Source organism: Podarcis filfolensis (assembly GCF_964270895.1).
Source record: "Podarcis filfolensis genome assembly, chromosome: 17".
Lineage (NCBI taxonomy): Eukaryota > Metazoa > Chordata > Lepidosauria > Squamata > Lacertidae > Podarcis > Podarcis filfolensis.
Window position 1 is genome coordinate 32,077,525 of NC_139621.1, and position 17,165 is coordinate 32,094,689.

At 44.5% G+C, this 17,165-nt stretch overlaps 1 protein-coding gene across 2 annotated transcripts in view; it reads left to right on the top strand.

The window, feature by feature from the left end:
* Positions 1-503: 503 nt before the first annotated feature.
* TRPV6 (transient receptor potential cation channel subfamily V member 6) overlaps positions 504-17,165 on the top strand; it is a 122,107-nt gene continuing 105,445 nt past the window's right edge. Inside the window, exon 1 of one of the 2 annotated variants that reach the window (XM_083593249.1) lies at positions 504-640. In XM_083593249.1, coding sequence (XP_083449375.1) covers positions 531-640 — 110 coding nt within the window. In that variant the 5' untranslated portion in view covers positions 504-530. Of the gene's footprint in view, positions 645-17,165 lie in introns of both variants that reach the window. The other variant, XM_083593250.1, reaches the window with a different exon arrangement.

A 17,165-nucleotide genomic window follows, 5' to 3' on the forward strand; every position in this document is an offset into this window, starting at 1 on the left:
CGCCAGCTTAATTAGTCTTCCGATCAGATGCATTTCCTCCTGCGGGGGGGGGGGGGATAGAGGAATGAAGACAGGGCAATGGATGGTTTTTAGCTATCCATTGCCCTTCAGTGTAAAAAGCAAAACAAAAAAACAGGGCAACTTACAGCTATAAAATCAAAGCAAAAAGCAATTAAGCAATTAAGCAATGGTAATAAAAGAAGAGCCGCAAATAAATAAAACAGTAGCATTAAAAAAAAAAGTCATGCACACACACTATGTATATATAAGCTGCCCACTCATATATCAAGGCAGCGATCAACAGGCAGAATAAAATACAAGTATAAAACACCATAAAAACAAAACAATCATTAAAAAGGGCTGGCTCATCTTTTGAGTTAAAACAAATGAACAGGCCTGTTGGTCTTCAAGAGATGCCTGAATATCAATAATACTCTTAGCACATAAGAGGCCTGATGGATCAGGCCAGAAATATGTACATACCTGTCAAGTGTCCTGGGGGGGTGGGAAATGACAACTCATTTTTTCGCATGAGATCAAGGCAGCCATTTTGGGTGTTGTGCTCTTGTCCACTTTTTTCCGGGGTGAAATTGTGGTGTGGGTCACGTGACTCACCCGGGTTTCCGATCCGAAATGGACGGTATGTATGTGTATAACTAACGAAGCTCCTCCAGATTACCTCAGTAATTGAGCTGGGATATATAAAGGGGTCAGGGCTTCATATATTCATACATGAACCTTGAACCTAGCCCAGTATTGAGTTTGAAATGTGTGGATCCCTCAGGTACCCAGGTCCAAAAGCCATGCAGGGATTTAAAAGTGAGCAGCAACACTTTGAATTGTGACTGGGAGCAGACAAGAAGGCAGTACAACCATTTAAACTCTGGTGAGATGCATTCAAAATGGGTGCTCCTAGTGAGCAGCCTAGTGGCTTCTATTCTGAGGTAAATGTGATCGCCAAAGAAGAAGAAGAACTGGTTCCCTTGAACAGTTTCCAAAGGCAGGCCCATATTACCCATACAAGCACTTTGTTTGTTTGTTTATCATACCACCCTTAATTCCAAAGATAACAGGGCAGCTCTCAACAGAAAATATAGTAACCTTGCCATCATGTTTTGGCTTAACTATAGTCAATATTTGTGGCCCCTACTCACAACCAAAAGTGAATTGGGCACAGGGCTGGCCCTACCATTAGGCAGACTGAGGCAATTACCTCAGGCGGCAGATGCTGTGGCGCATGAGGGGGCCAGTGGCCGTAAGCCCACAACTATTCCCCTCTGTTGGAGACCAGAGCTGTGTCTGGCACATGGCCTGGCATGTACCCCTTTTAAACTACCCTGCTGCCCTCAGGTATAGCGGACGATGCTATTCCATTCGCAGCGTGGAAGTAAGATCAAACCAACAATCCTGTCAAGAATGGTTTGGTGGGGACGCCATCTTGTCCTTTGCCTCAGGGAGCAAAAAGTCTTGGGACAACCAGGTTTGTGAAACTATCTATTTATTTATTTATTTATTTGCTTGCTTGCTTGCTTGCTTGCTTGCTTGCTTGCTTGTTTGTTTGTTTGATCCCCCCCCCCCAAATCACCTATCATCACAGGTTGTCAGGGCAAGGAATTATGACTATAGAGTATGGCTAAAAATGGCTACCCTTTAAAAGGGTCTCATCTTCAGGCTTCTGTGCTCTTTGTTCCCGGTCATTGGCTCTTTGCTGGAAACCAAATGACACTTAATACTGAGCATTCAAACACACTTTTTTTTTTTTTAATTCTATTACCTCACACTTTGGAACTTTCCAGGTTTAGTTTCAGTGGGCCTGCTCAGAATGTCAATAAAGTGAGGTCAGAGCTCTCACACTTATCTGTCCTTAAGATGAAACTTAAGATGTCTGCAGGTTTTGCCATAACCTTCTATTTTTGGATACCTGTGGAGAGTACAGTTACATCTAAGTGCTGAATCAGGTGGTGGCTACACCCCAGGTAAATGCTTTAATGTTGAGCTCATCATGAATAAGATGGTCCTCTGGGGAATGACAGTTTTCCTGAATCTACGCAGGTCCTGTGGACTCTCCTTCCTTGGAGGTTTTTAAGCAGAGGTTGGATGGCTGTCTGCCATGGATGCTTTAGCTGAGATTCCTTCATTGCGGGGCGCTGGACTAGAGGAGCTTTGGGATCCCTTCCAACTCTACAATTCCATTCTGTGATTCTACGACTAGGAAATTGCTTGGGAACCCCATCCAGGGGTGTAGGAAGGGGGGCAGTGGGGGTGCCCTCACTGAGGGGGGTGGCATTTTGGGCGCCGCCTGCCCATGACTCCCAGGCCTACCCCGAGCCGTTGGGGTAAGGGGGAGCTGCACTGCTTTGCCAGTGACATTTCCCCCTTCCCCCTTCGTTTTGACAGCTTGGGGGAGGCTTAGAAGTTGCGGGCGGGTGGCACGCCGAATTTCTGACATGGGCGGCTCGCTCTGCCCCCGGCTGCAGGGCACACACGCCGCTCCAGGCACCCAAGCGGCTATCTCACGCCTGGGAGGGCACCCTCTACGCCACGCCCCCCTTGGGAACACGCCATGCCCCCCTCAGGAGCGTGCCCGCCCTCAGCAGCATGGGCATATGCTCCGCCGCTGACCCCATCTATGGTTCCTTCAGCCATTTCTGCTTCTGTCCACTTTTCCTTACATGCTATGTCTTGATAAAATTTTGCTGCCAGTTATTGAAGGCCTGTTACATTATTATTGGTTCCATTTTACTCCCCTGCCGCCTTCAGCATGGGTGGGGGGTGGGTGTGCAGAAGAGAAGGTGGGGGCAGCAGGGGGGCAGCATTTTCTGGTTTGCCTCAAGTGGTGAAATATCCTGGGCCATAAAGCGCTTGCAGAGTCCCAGTGAATAGGCTGAGTGAGCTCAGTGTTCCAATCTTGACATTGCTGTGTTTTGATTGATGCCGTCCATGCCCTCCTGACTGGGTAGGGCATTCTCAGTTGAATTATATTGTTACTGGAAGGCTGCAATTTGGTTGCCAGGGCCCCTGGCAGGAGTGGCGTACCATCATTCTTGTGTCAGATTGTGCTTTTGACTTGGGCAGTTGGTGGCTGCGTAGAATGCCACAGTAACTCCTAGTGCAGTGGAGGGTATCTTAATCTGGCACGGCCAACTGTGTTACAGTAAGGTCGAAGAAAGGGTCATCATCATGTGAATGGCATCACAGTTTCCAGTATAGGAGGGGTGTGGTAAACGGCTATAGAAACATGCTTTTTTTTTGCTGAGAAATTGTAGAGGAAGACATTTTTCTCTTTCTCTTGGGAGCAAAGCAACAACACTTGCAACCAGCTGGGGGCGACAGACAGAAAGGCAACCTATTCTTCCCTTGCTGATTCCTTGTTAAGTAACCACCTGCTGTCATGTACAGTGTGCTTCTCCTCTTCCTTATCTCCTCCATTTTGCTAACCTCATAACCCCATCACGACCATATGGAAGCTCGGAATGGCTTTGCTTGCCAGGAGCAATAAGCCTTCAGTTTATTCTTTTAACCACCAGTCTCACCAGGCTATTTGTTTCTGCATTCCCTTGCAACCTATATGCCAAACGCCAACACTCATATTGCCCACCATGCCCAACTAATTTATGGAACGCCTTGCTGCAAGATGTGCTGATGGCCGGTAACCCTGGCTGGCTTTAAAGGGCGGTGGGGATAGACAAATGCTACTTATTTACATAGTTTATATAGGTTATATATAGCTTAAGTCCTCTGGACAGGTTATAAGGATTAAGAGCAACGTAATTATTGCAAAATTCATGGAGGATGTGTTTCTCGGTGGCTGTTACCCACCACAGTAAATGAGCCCTCCAGATTCAAAGGCAGTATTCCTCTTCATGTCTGTTTGTGGGTGCCCTAGAGGCTACTGGCAGGCCACTGTAAGAAAGAGGATACTTGATGAGATGGCCCCTCAGTCTGATTCAGTAGTTCTCCTCATACTCATGTGTGCACGCATTTGAACAGCATACTGGCAAGGAACATTCCAGAAGGGCAAAGAAGCCATTGCACTTGCATCTAGAAGAATCAGGCACCTGAGAAAATTTCATAATGACAAGGTATGGTGGCAGGTATAATTATTTTAAATGCTAGATTGCTCAACCCATGTTTACAGGTTCTGAGCAGAGTCATTGATCATGAACTTTGCAATCGATAGCAGCTGACATGATTTCAACACAGGAGGACGGCAGCCTAAGGACAGACTGCACCGGCTAATATTTATGTAAGGCCTGCCAGGTTATCTTATAACTGCATACTTTAAGCAGTTTGGGCAGAGAGCCGCTAATCCACAGATGTTCTCACTTTCTGATTTGCACTCTGTGTCTAATGGGTGAATTTTTTTAAAAAATGAACAAAGCACATGGGAAACTGTACCTCACAAGATTGGTACAGTTCCCTTCCCTGGTTGGGATTGGCTGCTACTGACTCCTCCTGCAAGACTGGTAGAACCCATTAAGATAGCCTGAGGGATTCCTGAATATTTGAGAGGGGGCAGCTAACCAGCTCTGGTCAAGATCCTTGCCTCACTGTGGACAGGCCCATTGGCACAATTGCTTCTAACTGACCTTGGTTTTCTGGGTGGTGAAGCAGATGATGACTGGAGCACAGTTGGGGCAAATCTTGTGAGGAACAAGACCAAACATAAGTGAGAGTACATAACTGTGTCTACCATATGGCAGTAGAGGTAAATGTGGCTTACTTCTCAGCCTCAGAAAACTGCCCTCTTCCAAGTGGGGAAGCCACCTGAGGTAGTTTCCTCATCTTGCCACATAGGTGGGCTGGCCCTGACTCTAGTAGCTGTTCTAGTGAAATATAATATGCTCCAAGACTCTCCCCAAGGGCTCCAGGCCAGGGGAAGATACCGTATTTTTCGCACCATAGGGCGCACCGGACCATAGGGCGCACCCAGTTTTTTTGGGGGGAAATAAAGGGGGAAAATTATTTCCCCCCCAGGCGCGGGGCTGGGGCGGGGGAAGCTCGAGCTTCCCCCGACCCCAGCCCCCAAACAGGCAGCTCTCTGCAAGCCGTGGGAGCGCTCCCACTGCTTGCGGAGAGGTCCGCGAAGCCTGGGCGCGCTGATCTCAGCGCGCGCAGGCTTCGGCATGCTGGCAACCCTCCGCAAGCAGCGGGACCGCTCCCGCTGTTTGCGGAGAGGTCCGCGAAGCCTGGGCGCGCTGATCTCAGCGCGCGCAGGCTTCGGCATGCTGGCAACTCTCCGCAAGCAGCGGGACCGCTCCCGCTGTTTGCGGAGAGGTCCGCGAAGCCTGGGCGCGCTGATCTCAGCGCGCGCAGGCTTCGGCATGCTGGCAACTCTCCGCAAGCAGCGGGACCGCTCCCGCTGTTTGCGGAGAGGTCCGCGAAGCCTGGGCGCGCTGATCTCAGCGCGCGCAGGCTTCGGTATGCTGGCAACTCTCCGCAAGCAGCGGGAGCGCTCCCGCTGCTTGCGAAGAGGTCCGCGAAGCCTGGACGCGCTGAGTTCAGCGCGCGCAGGCTTCGGCATGCAGGCAAGTCTCCGCAAGCAGCGGGAGCCCAGCGCTGGGCTCCCGCTGCTTGTAGAGAGGTGTGCGAAGCCTGGAGAGCGTGAGGGGTCGGTGCGCACCGACCTCTCTCACTCTCCAGGCTTCAGCGAAAGCCTGCATTCGCACCATAGGACGCACACACATTTCCCCTTCATTTTTGGAGGGGAAAAAGTGCGTCCTATGGTGCGAAAAATACGGTAATTTTCTTCAGTTTGAGGGCCACATTTCCACAGTGGACTTCAAGTTGGTAGCTGTTTCTATTCCAGCTATAGAAACAGCTACCAACTTGAAGTCCACTGTGGAAATGTGGCCCTCAAACTGAAGAAAATTATCTTCCCCTGGCCTGGAGCCCTTGGGGAGAGTCTTGGAGCATATTATATTTCACTAGAACAGCCACTAGAGTCAGGGCCAGCCCACCTATGTGGCAAGATGAGGCAACTACCTCAGGTGGTAGGATCCACAGGGGCAGCACATCCCAATGTAGATCTTTATTCTCCCCTTGTTCCTGACATCTCCATTCACCCCTTCTTTTCTGGTGGGGAAGGGGGCACCATTTTGTGGTTTGCCTCAGGTGTCGAAATGTCTTGTGCCGACCCTAACTAGAATGCTGGACATAGGTTTGTGTGAGGCAAGGTAACTGTGGAGGCAGGTAGCAGCATTACTCTTCAGCGGCCTATAGGGAGCAATATGGAGGCATGGAAGTCAGTGACTTACGGCTTCATGGAAGCTTCAAATCACCTATAGGGCCATTGTGTTTTCCATTCTTCCTCATGTTAGATGAAGCTTGGATCTCTTTACTTTCTGGGCTGAAATAGCATCTTTGCAATCTGCTTCAGGACCAAGCATGAGGAGATGTGGATGCTTTGCTTGCTGCATCCTCCATTCAGGCTATAATTAGGGATGGGCAGAACAAGGGCACCTATGGTATTTCTCATGGTGGTAGGAGAAAGCATGCAGGCTTCATTTCCTGTGGAACCACATTCAAATGCTCTGCATTGCACGACTCACAATAAGGCGTTCCAGATCTTACTGATTCCTTACCGGCTACATGGTGTGCTCTTCACAGCCTATCAGAAATGTAACTGTATAACATATTTAAATGTCACATTTAATTTAACCTTGAAGTCTCAGAGATAGCATCAGTCATAATTATTCCCACCCACCCACCTTCTCACTGAGTTTTTACTCTTTCCCCTGGAGACCCTGAGAAGGGGGCTGGACCCCAAGACCCAGAATGTGTCCTGAGCAGTTGCCTAACTGGCAGATGTGCTGGCATCAGCCATCCTCTGGTGTCTCCTAACTTTTTGTTTCTATTTAATCCTGCATTTCAACTACAGCTTGCGACCAATTTCCACTTGCCCAGTTTTCTACTGCAGCTTGGAAGAGTGTTACTGAGTTTGAGTGGCAGCTCACTGCATGAAACCTTCTTTATGCTCCCCTTCTTCCTCCTCACATAATATTGCATGGTTCCTAATACTTTGAAAACACTGCATTGCTGGGGGCAGGAACTGGCTCTGCTGGGATGAATATGTCAATCGGTGAAGACTATTTCATGATGAAATCTAAGCTAGCCAGGGTTTCCTTGGAGTAGATAAATTGCAAGAGACAGAAGAGCACAGGAAACCATGAAGAGCCTAATCATAAATCAGGATTGACAGCTGTACCTAGATTGACCTCATACATAAATGGTTCCTTCCTTTTTGAAGTTTTAGGTGCTTTGGTTAAATTATTTTTGACGGCTCATGTTTTTAACATATTTTTTCTTGCTGTTTTTCCTGTGCATTTTTGAAATTGTATTTCTTGCATTTTTTTTACTGTTGTTTTGAAAAGGGTTAAGGCTGCGATCCTAACCTCATTTATCTGGGAGTAAGCAGCATTGAATACAACAGGAATTATTTCTCTGTGTGGATGTGGCTAGGACTGTGTTGTAAGTTATTGTTTAACTTTTGATGTTAGGCACCTTAGTCTTGTTAAGGAAAAACAGAGTATATTGACCTTCTCAATAAATAAACAAGATTTATATGGATTATTCTGTTGTTCTTTGTGAGACCTCACATAACCATTTTGCACCTGTTGCACTCTAGGAATTCCACTTAAATTGCATCTTAAAGAGAAGTTCAGCATGATTTTCAAAGGGAGTTTGTTTTTTATAAGTTTGATTGTGCCACAGCCAAGGCCTACTTTTGTCACTTCTGTTTTTCAAGTATCGTTAGTATACTTTGGGACTATTATGAAGGCCTAAGAAGAGAAAGAGACCTCAGTAGCAATGGGTCAGGACAGCAGAACATTGTTTGAGGTCAGGTCGTGGATACGTCACTGGGAGTTGTCTTGGGACTCAGCTACATTAGTAAAGAAAAAGCGTTTTATATGCGTTATAACACTCTGACACCAGATGGTGCTGTGGAGTCCTGTCTTTCGCAAACGTGATTTCCCGTAATAGAGTTTACAATGCATTTTCCTGAAACACTTTTTTGATGTGTCCAGTTCCAGCCTTAGGTATCTGCAGAATTTGTCTCAATTAAAATACAGCATGCTTCCTTTTGTTGGTGTCATGTGACTTTGATCAGTATTTGAATCCATTTTTTAAAAATTCAAAGGTTAGAGAATGCAGGAAGGTCAGTATGTTTGTTATCTCTGCAGGAAGTTTGTGACTTCAAGGGTAAACTGCAAAACACCTTTGGTTCACTGAGAGATGATTGAAGTCTGTAGGTCTCAAATGTTAGCAGTACCAAGAAGTTGGGAACAAACTCGTAACTCTTATCACAGTCTGAATAATTTATAGCTTTGTGGACAGTTTAAAACAATCTCAGCTTCTGTCAATGTTGAAACTTTATGGTTTTATTCTGTTTGCCAGGAGAACAGCCAGATTTGCTTTATTTGGTTCTTTTCCTAACGATATGGGAACCTGCTCCTGCTCTGTTTGTGTACTGCTAGTCTATGCCATAACTACCGATTTACCTATAAACAAAAGAAGACATCATTACTATCACAAGTTATGAATCCAAATTATTAACTTTTGTAAATGTGGCAGGTGATGAACCCCTGTTTAAAACCAACTTTTAAATTACCGTAATAAAATTAACTGTTGCCATTTTAAACATGCAGATATCTCAGAACACTAATGAAAGCCTTTGGGAATAATTGTACAGTACGAATGGGTCAATTGTTATTTTTTCATTGGGGGAAAAATGTGTATAGAACTTGCTGTCTCAAAAGGATGGGAGAGCAATTCTGAAACCTTTGCAACAGCTGTCTGAGGGAGGGTTAAGATGGAACAGAGACACATCAGCTAACTCAGTGGGGATGTAATTCCAGGATGGTACATTTATTCAACCTGTCGCAGGAACCGCCCCCCCCCAATCATTCAGTTTATACAAACTGTACACACATACACACTACATACGCTACGCTTCTGTTATAAATTCATAGAAAATCAACCATACATCGGATCTGCACTGTTCCACTTTTATTTTACTCCATGAAGGAAGGACTACAAAATGGGGAAGGTTTGATACAGGGCAGCCATAATCCCCTGAGCATACCAGTACATACACAGGAGCCCTGCCCAGTTGCTATGCCAACCCTGATGGTCCTAGACAGAAGACCATCAAGATCACAAAGGACTTGCATATGGGAGTAGATTCAGCACAGACTGGAACAAAGGACAATGATCAGCTCTTCCCTCTGGGGGCAGGAAACTGCAAGCTCCCCTTTGTCACCTGGAAAGTACTCATGGGGAGGGGGGAAAGGAGGAACCAGCCAGGTGACAGGACACTCAGGTTACCACCACAACTCCTCCCTCAACCCCTCCTTTTCGTGATGTAGTTGTGATGTAGTCTTAGGGGTGTAGTTTGGGGGATTAGTAACTAATAAAAGTTGGGGTCTTCTTTCGTTCTGGGCTTCCATTTTGCTTCATCTTGTTGTGGGTGGGAGTCCTGTCACGACAGTATTCAATAAAGGCCAAGCCTACAGGATGCTGTTTTGCTCCAAGTTATCCTGGTTGGTGTCTTTGTTTTTGTCCAAGCGAGCCCTCAGATTTTTCCGTTAACAAACCTAAAGATAACATCTGTTGTATTTGATTTAACTGAAGATGATTAAAATGTTCCTGCGCATTTTAATTCATAACTGCACTGTTATTTTTTAAATTGTCCTCATTGTGACTTGGGCAGCAACCTGGAAATTAGCCCCAGCGAGACTTTTACTACTTCTGATGTGAACTCCCATAAATATTTATATAGGACTGCAACAGAAATATGTTGACTTCTTCTGCTCTTATTTAGTATTTTCACTACATATACCAATGTTTATGTTTTGATCTGCCTGTTCAGATTTGTATTTTATGGCTGACTCATCCAAGGACACTGAGGTCACCTCCATACCATGCATTTAATGTATATGTCTTTCACAAACACCCCAAAAAAGATCCTTGTTCGATTGAGGCTATGACGGTTAAAGTGCTATAAATGTGATTTAAATGTATGGAATGGATGTGATCTGCAGTATTTCACTGATGTCACCAAGATCTATGGGGGAGAATGTGATTTTTGCATGCTTAACACTCTTTATGCTGGTTGCAATGGACCGAGATACAGTCCTGTGTTCACTTTCCTAAAAAAAGAAATAAGTAGAGAATGAACAGGATCCAGAGCAGGTTTTCTGTGGAGGGCATAGACTCAACCTCTTCTAAATTGGGGCAATATCCATATAAGTGTGTTATGTGTTTACTAGAAACAACCAAGTCATAATTAAGCTGAAAATGTTGTGTAAACGCTTTCAGGGGCGAAACCATGCTTTTCCTCACCTGGGTCAAAGACTTAGCTCAGCACCCCTCCCCACCTGTTTGCATACACATGTGCATGAGCATACATGCTCAGACACACACCTAAGCACATTTGTTCTTGAAGGGCATAAAAAGTAGACAATATATTATTTGAATACAAAAGTTTTTTAAAATGATTTTTTTATTGATTTCCAGCATAATTTACACAACAAAATACAGTGGTACCTCGGGTTAAGTACGGTACTTAATTCGTTCCGGAGGTCTGTTCTTAACCTGAAACTGTTCTTAACCTGAAGCACCACTTTAGCTAATGGGGCCTCCCGCTGCCGCCGCGCCACTGGAGCACGATTTCTGTTCTTATCCTGAAGCAAAGTTCTTAACCTGAAGAACTATTTCTGGGTTAGCAGAGTCTGTAACCTGAAGCATATGTAACCTGAGGTACCACTGTAGCAAACATAACTTATAACAAGTGGAAAAAAGTATGCATTTTTTTACAGCATTAGGAGATATAATGTGTATAAAATTGTAATTTTAAAGCTGGTATCACTTGATCAACCTAATCCATTTTGTTTAATTAATTAAAATGTTTTAATTGGGTTTCGAAGAAATGTGCCATTAACTGTTACTGTTTTGAATTTTATTGAGCTTTCCTTAGTAGTTGTGCAGGCTGCCATTCTGAATTATGCTTTTAAAGGGGATGAGTTGATGGAACCAAGTGGCCTTAAGCCTTTGTTGACAGCAGAAGGAAAACAGAGGCATCTCTCTCACACGCAGCTTGGCTGCCTGCACCCCACTTACACTGCTCATTGATTCATTTGCAGTAAGACGCACACATGCCTCATGCTCCTGATGGAGGTCCAGATATAAGTTGGGTGGAGAGGGCTTTGCTGGAGCCTCATGCATCTGAAACCAGGTGGGATTGAGGCTCCAGTGTTGCAAGGAGCAGAATGGCATGAGAAAACCCTCAGCAGGGCCACCGACTTGTGCATCTCATTGGGGTAGGCAGGAGCATCCCACACCAAGCACCTTCCCTCCTGCTCTGAGCGCCCATGGGGGGTGTCAGTGCTTCTTGGCCTTCCTTTCAAAGGGTTAAACATGATCTGAGCAACATTCCTAGAGAGGAAGGGAATTTGGGGTGGGGAAATTAATTAATTCACTTGACTACGGTATGTCCTTTAATTTAAGCAGGTCTGCTCTGAGTAAAACTTAGTTGACTACCACCCATAATTTCAATTCTACTTTCTCCCCACTTTTAAGTGATTGTATCAAACCTACAGAATCTGGGTGGTTAGGGATGGGTCAATCTGTCAATTTTGGCTTTTCCAGTTACTCGTTTTTCCAGTCCTAAGCCCAGTTCTCCACATTTGCACAGCAGTTTGTGGTGTTTCGTAGGGTTTTAAGTCCTCATGAAAATTCATCAGCGTCTTAGTGTGAATTTTTCTCACCGAGATATTTTTGTGGGCAATTTTGCCTAACATCCGCATTTCTGCAAAGCAATTTCCCCTAGCATAATGTGCTTTAACATTATTTTCTGTAATGTATGCATTTACATGCAAATCTTATCCCAGCATATGCATTTTTGTATTTGTTACTTGGCCAGAGAACTGTGTTGCAACATTTAGAGAAGTGTGGCTATTAAAGGATGGCTGTGTTTCGGTTTACGCATTGTTTTGGATAGTGCAGATTAGGTAAATTAGCTTTTTAATGCAAAGTGAATTGATGTTCTCTCACAGGCACGGGTTCATGCCTTGGTGGCTGCTGTTTATAAATGGGAATTGGGACACTACCATTGCATCTCAGAATTTTCCTAGTACTGGGAACCAGTGATCGTAATGAGCCCATCCTGTACAACTGCCATTTTATAAGAATCAGCTTTATGCCTTTAGTCTGGCAGCTTGTTGTTAAGTGAGACTACTTGGCTCTTTCTATGCCACTGACCTGCCTGCCCCAGGGATATGATTTCAGCCAGGGATTGGGGTCAGAATTGTTGTTGTTGTTGTTGTTTGTTGAATTTCTATACCTCCCTTCATCCTAGGATCAACCTTACTGATTTTATCGCCCACTTTTCATACATCTGCTCCATGAATCGCATTTGCTCTCTTAATTTGGAGACCAGCAAATTGCACCATTAGCTCTATCCGTCTGTTGAGGCTTTCTCAGTCATTTCCCAAGCTCAATGGACAGCTGATTTTGAAATGGAAGAGGAAGTTTCAAACGCCGTTTGTAGTCTGCAGTGATTCAAAGTTTCCTTTTCCTTTCTTCCTTGGTAAGTTGAGTTGCAAACATGTACATAGCAACACTCCTGTGCTCCTTTAGCTGTGTGACATATGCCTACAAGTGTAGGGAGTTGGCCTCTGAACGGTTTGAGAAAACTGGGATTGCAAAACCTTTAGGACTGGGAGCACCATACAGCATGATGGAAAAAATTTCATTTACGTCACATGTAAAACAAACAAAAACCTGATTTGTTGTGGAGTTATACACTGCATGGACTGGTGCTGGACTAGCTAGGAAGCAGGAGACTCAACTTCAGCTCTTCCCTCAAGCCACTAGGTGGCCTTCAGCAAGACCATTAAACCAACATTTGCTAGATCTCACCATCAGATTATTTGGTTGTTCTCAGCCACCCAAGTCTCATCTCTACATAAAACATTCAACATAGCCATAAGGAAAACCCCTTATTTAAAAATAGTTACTAGATACAGTACCCTGTATCCATCTAAAGCTTCTTGAGTCCACGATGTTCACACAGAACTTCTTTTGCATTGGGCAATCACTGCAATAATTGCAGTCAATGGAGAAGGTGGATCCATGTGCAGACTTTTGAAAGCAAAGAGCTTCCATTCTCTCCTGAGAAAGTAGGGATACCTGCTCTTGCAAGGACTCCGTATATGTGCACTGGAGTTTCTGTGCTCACAAGGAGTGTATGGAACCCCTGGCATTGCAGTGTACAAATCAAGTTGTTTCAATTTCAGAGCAGGAGTGGGCAGGGAACTACTTACAGCCTCTTCCTGGTTTTATTATGATTATCATCCCTTTTCCATGACTAGTAGAAAGAGGGGTGTTGGGTTTTTTTCAGGGAGCCTAGATGACATGGCATGGAAGCAAATGCCATCATTCTGTTTCCACTGCATTTTCCCATCCCTTTCCTTGTTGCAAAAAGAATCTTGATTGCATAAAGAATCCGTGTGTGTGTGTGCATGCGCGCATGCGCACACACACTTACTGATTTGTTTTTAGAAAAATATTTTATTTTCCCAATTTTTCATTTTACAATGTTATTACAACAAAAATTATGTCTAAACACATTTACCGATTTGAATGTGCACCATTGCATGTTGGTTAATGTCACACAGAAATAATCTTAATATCACACCACATACAGTAATGTTTCCCTTTTTTGCATATATTCAAACTTGTAATGCAGAAAAGGGGAAAAGACAGGAAGGAACTGTTGCAAATACTGAGTTTGTACTGAACAAAATTCAGAAATGAAAAATAGAACAATGGAGCCTTGGTTTCACTTTGGGAATGTGACCAGGTAATCTGAAGCTCTAGAATACAAGGGGAAATTCAGCTGAGAATTTGGGAAGCATCCCTGGTTTCTTCTGACCTGTCAGAAGTGCCTCTTCTAGGATAAAACGTGAGGTTGTGCCAGAAACCTTTATGGGAAAGAATTGCCTCTCTAACTCTCACCTCAAACAAACGGAAGACGACAGATACCACTGATATAAATCAAACTAGCATACTTTTTATTCAGAATTGCAAATGCCGTATGGAATGTCAAATCCTTTTGTTCTGGTTTCTTTCCTATTTAAATACAGCATTACCTCATAGCTTCACAATGCTATACTATTAATTGGCAGCAATCTCGAAGAAAACAGTTGCGACACTCCCTATAATAATCACTGCACAAAAAGGGAAGGGTGGATAATTTAGTTGCTCTCAATGTCGCAATATTGTTTATCCAATACCTGCAGTGAGTGCTGTACACCAAGGGTGGGGACCCTTTTGCCCTCCAAATGTTACTGAACTGCAGCTGCCATCAGCCACAGCAAGCATGGCCACTGAACAAGGGTGATGGGATTTGTAGTTCAGCAGCATCTGGCGGCCAAAGGGTCCCCATGTCTGCTGTACGCCTTAACACAACGGGTGGAGGGAGAGAGCTTTTAAAATATTTGTTAAATGAAAAGATGACGTGGCTGGAAATAAGTAGGGAGGCAGCGCATCTGCAATAGTTGCCAGTCATGAATATATATAGATATACAGTGGTACCTTGGGTTACATACGCTTCAGGTTACAGACTCCGCTAACCCAGAAATATTACCTCAGGTTAAGAACTTTGCTTCGGGATGAGAACAGAAATCGTGCGACAATGGCACAGCGGCAGCCCCCATTAGCTAAAGTGCTGCTTCAGGTTAAGAACAGTTTCAGGTTAAGAAGGGACCTCCGGAATGAATTAAGTACTTAACCCAAGGTACCACTGTATATATATATATCTAGTGCTATGATACTTAATTTAGGAACTTAAATAAACAGGCACTGGCTCCCCAAATGTTCTGAGAACAGTGCAGTTGAAATAGAGCTAGACACCCTCTATTTTAATCACTTGCTGTGAGTAACGAACTATATTCACTTCCTCCACTCCTACCGCCAAGAGAGAGCTAAAGAAACGCATTTTGCACCTGCATGTGCAGACTAGGTGTTAGCTTGCTACAAACCATGGTTTGCAAATCAAAATTTAGCCTCAGGAGCCTAAACTCCTCCTTCCTCCTTCCATTTTCCATCACTTCATGTGCAATATGAGAAATAATAATAATAATAATAATAATAATAATAATAATAATAATTTATTTATACCCTACAAGATACAATAGTCTGTTAAACATTAAAAGCCTCCCTAAACAGGGCTGCCTTCAGATGTCTTCTAAAAGTCTGGTAGTTCTTTTTCTCTTCAACATCTGGTGGGAGGGCATTCCACAGGGTAGGCGCCACTACCGAGAAGGCCCTCTGCCTGGTTCCCTGTAGCTTTGCTTCTCGCAATGAGGGAACCGTCAGAAGGCCCTCGGCGCTCGATCTCAGCGTCCAGGCAGAACGATGGGGGTGGAGACGCTCCTTCAGGTCAAATCAGGTGAGTCTGCTTTGGAATCCACGGAAGGAGGGTCCCTGTTCCATGACTACCTGCAGGTATAATAGACCCATGTTGAGGGTTATTAAGATGTTACTGCTGAGGTATGCCTTTATGAGACATTACATGCAAATACTGGTAACTGTTCCCCTGTTCCATTCTTCCCGAAAAAAACACCAGATTCAGGTGGGGTGGTTTTGATCAGAGAAGCAGTGGGAGGGGTGCTGCTGTTGGTTTTTAACCCTTTCCCTGCCTGCAGCCTCTCAACTCCAAATTTCTCCCCTTGAGGGTTGGTTCCCCAGAAGGTTCAAAATGAGTCTAAATGGGGGTTCTTCAATTTGAAGCAGAGAGTCTGTGGGATAGTGGAAGTGTAAAGCACAGCCCCAGGCCACTTCTCCACTCAAATGCCCTCCTTTGGAAGCTGCCTTTTGTTTATAAAGAAGAAGAACAGCAACAGCAGAACTGAGTGACATACGACTTGTAGCCTGTCCTTGAGACAGAGAATGCAAAGCTCTTGTTAAGCACAATAAAAATGATAAACATCAGCAGCATGGGTTTATAACATTTTTGAAAAGTTAAATCAGGATTCTGGTGTGATGGCGGGGTGCAGAGGCTGTTGTTTCACATAGGAATGTTGCTAGGCTACACATAATGGCTCTTAAGCATATGGTGCCCCCTGTGTCCCTCCAAAGTCTGCAGTATTTGGAGTCCTCCTACTGGGTGTTGTGAAAGGACCCTTTGGCATTCTGGCGGGGGCAGCAACTGTTTCCTGTAACCTTGGAGCCCCCTACTGGAATGTACTAATATGCTATGCAGTTGACCACATAAAAGCAGCCTATGCTAGTTCAGGTGAAAGGTCCATCCTGTGCAGCTCTTTGCCTTCAACAGTTGTCAGCTATATTACTCTGGGAATTAGAAGTTCACAGCAGAGCAAGATGAAGAGAGCAATCCCCTATTGCAGTAGTGTCCAAATTTTTTTACAAAGAGGGTCAGATTTGATGAAATTAAGGGTCATGGGGCCTACCAAAGGGCTGTCGTCCCCTTCTCCTTGTGGCCTCCATCTTTCCCAACATCAGGGTCTTTTCCAGGGAGTCTTCTCTTCTCATGAGGTGGCCAAAGTCTTGGAGCCTCAGCTTCAGGATCTGTCCTTCCAGTGAGCACTCAGGGCTGATTTCCTTCAGAATGGATAGGTTTGATCTTCTTGCAGTCCATGGGACTCTCAAGAGTCTCCTCCAGCACCATATTTCAAAAGCATCAATTCTTCGGCGATCAGCCTTCTTTATGGTCCAGCTCTCACTTCCATACATCACTACTGGGAAAACCATGGCTTTAACTATACGGACCTTTGTTGGCAAGGTGATGTCTCTGCTTTTTAAGATGCTGTCTAGGTTTGTCATTGCTTTTCTCCCAAGAAGCAGGTGTCTTTTAATTTTGTGACTGCTGTCACCATCTGCAGTGATCATGGAGCCCAAGAAAGTGAAATCATCGGAGTTCTAAGGTCTCTGATAATGGAGGTTCCATTTTAACAGCCATTAATAGATGCATTTTTGATGAATTTGCCCATTGTAGACGCATCAACACCTTTTGTCGATTTTTTTTTTTTAATATGCTCTGCATGAAGAACTTTGCACCAGTGTTTTTTCTCGGTTCTGAATCTAGTGTCAGAGTGTCATATATATATATTGCAAATATTTAGTCTATTCCTACAATTATT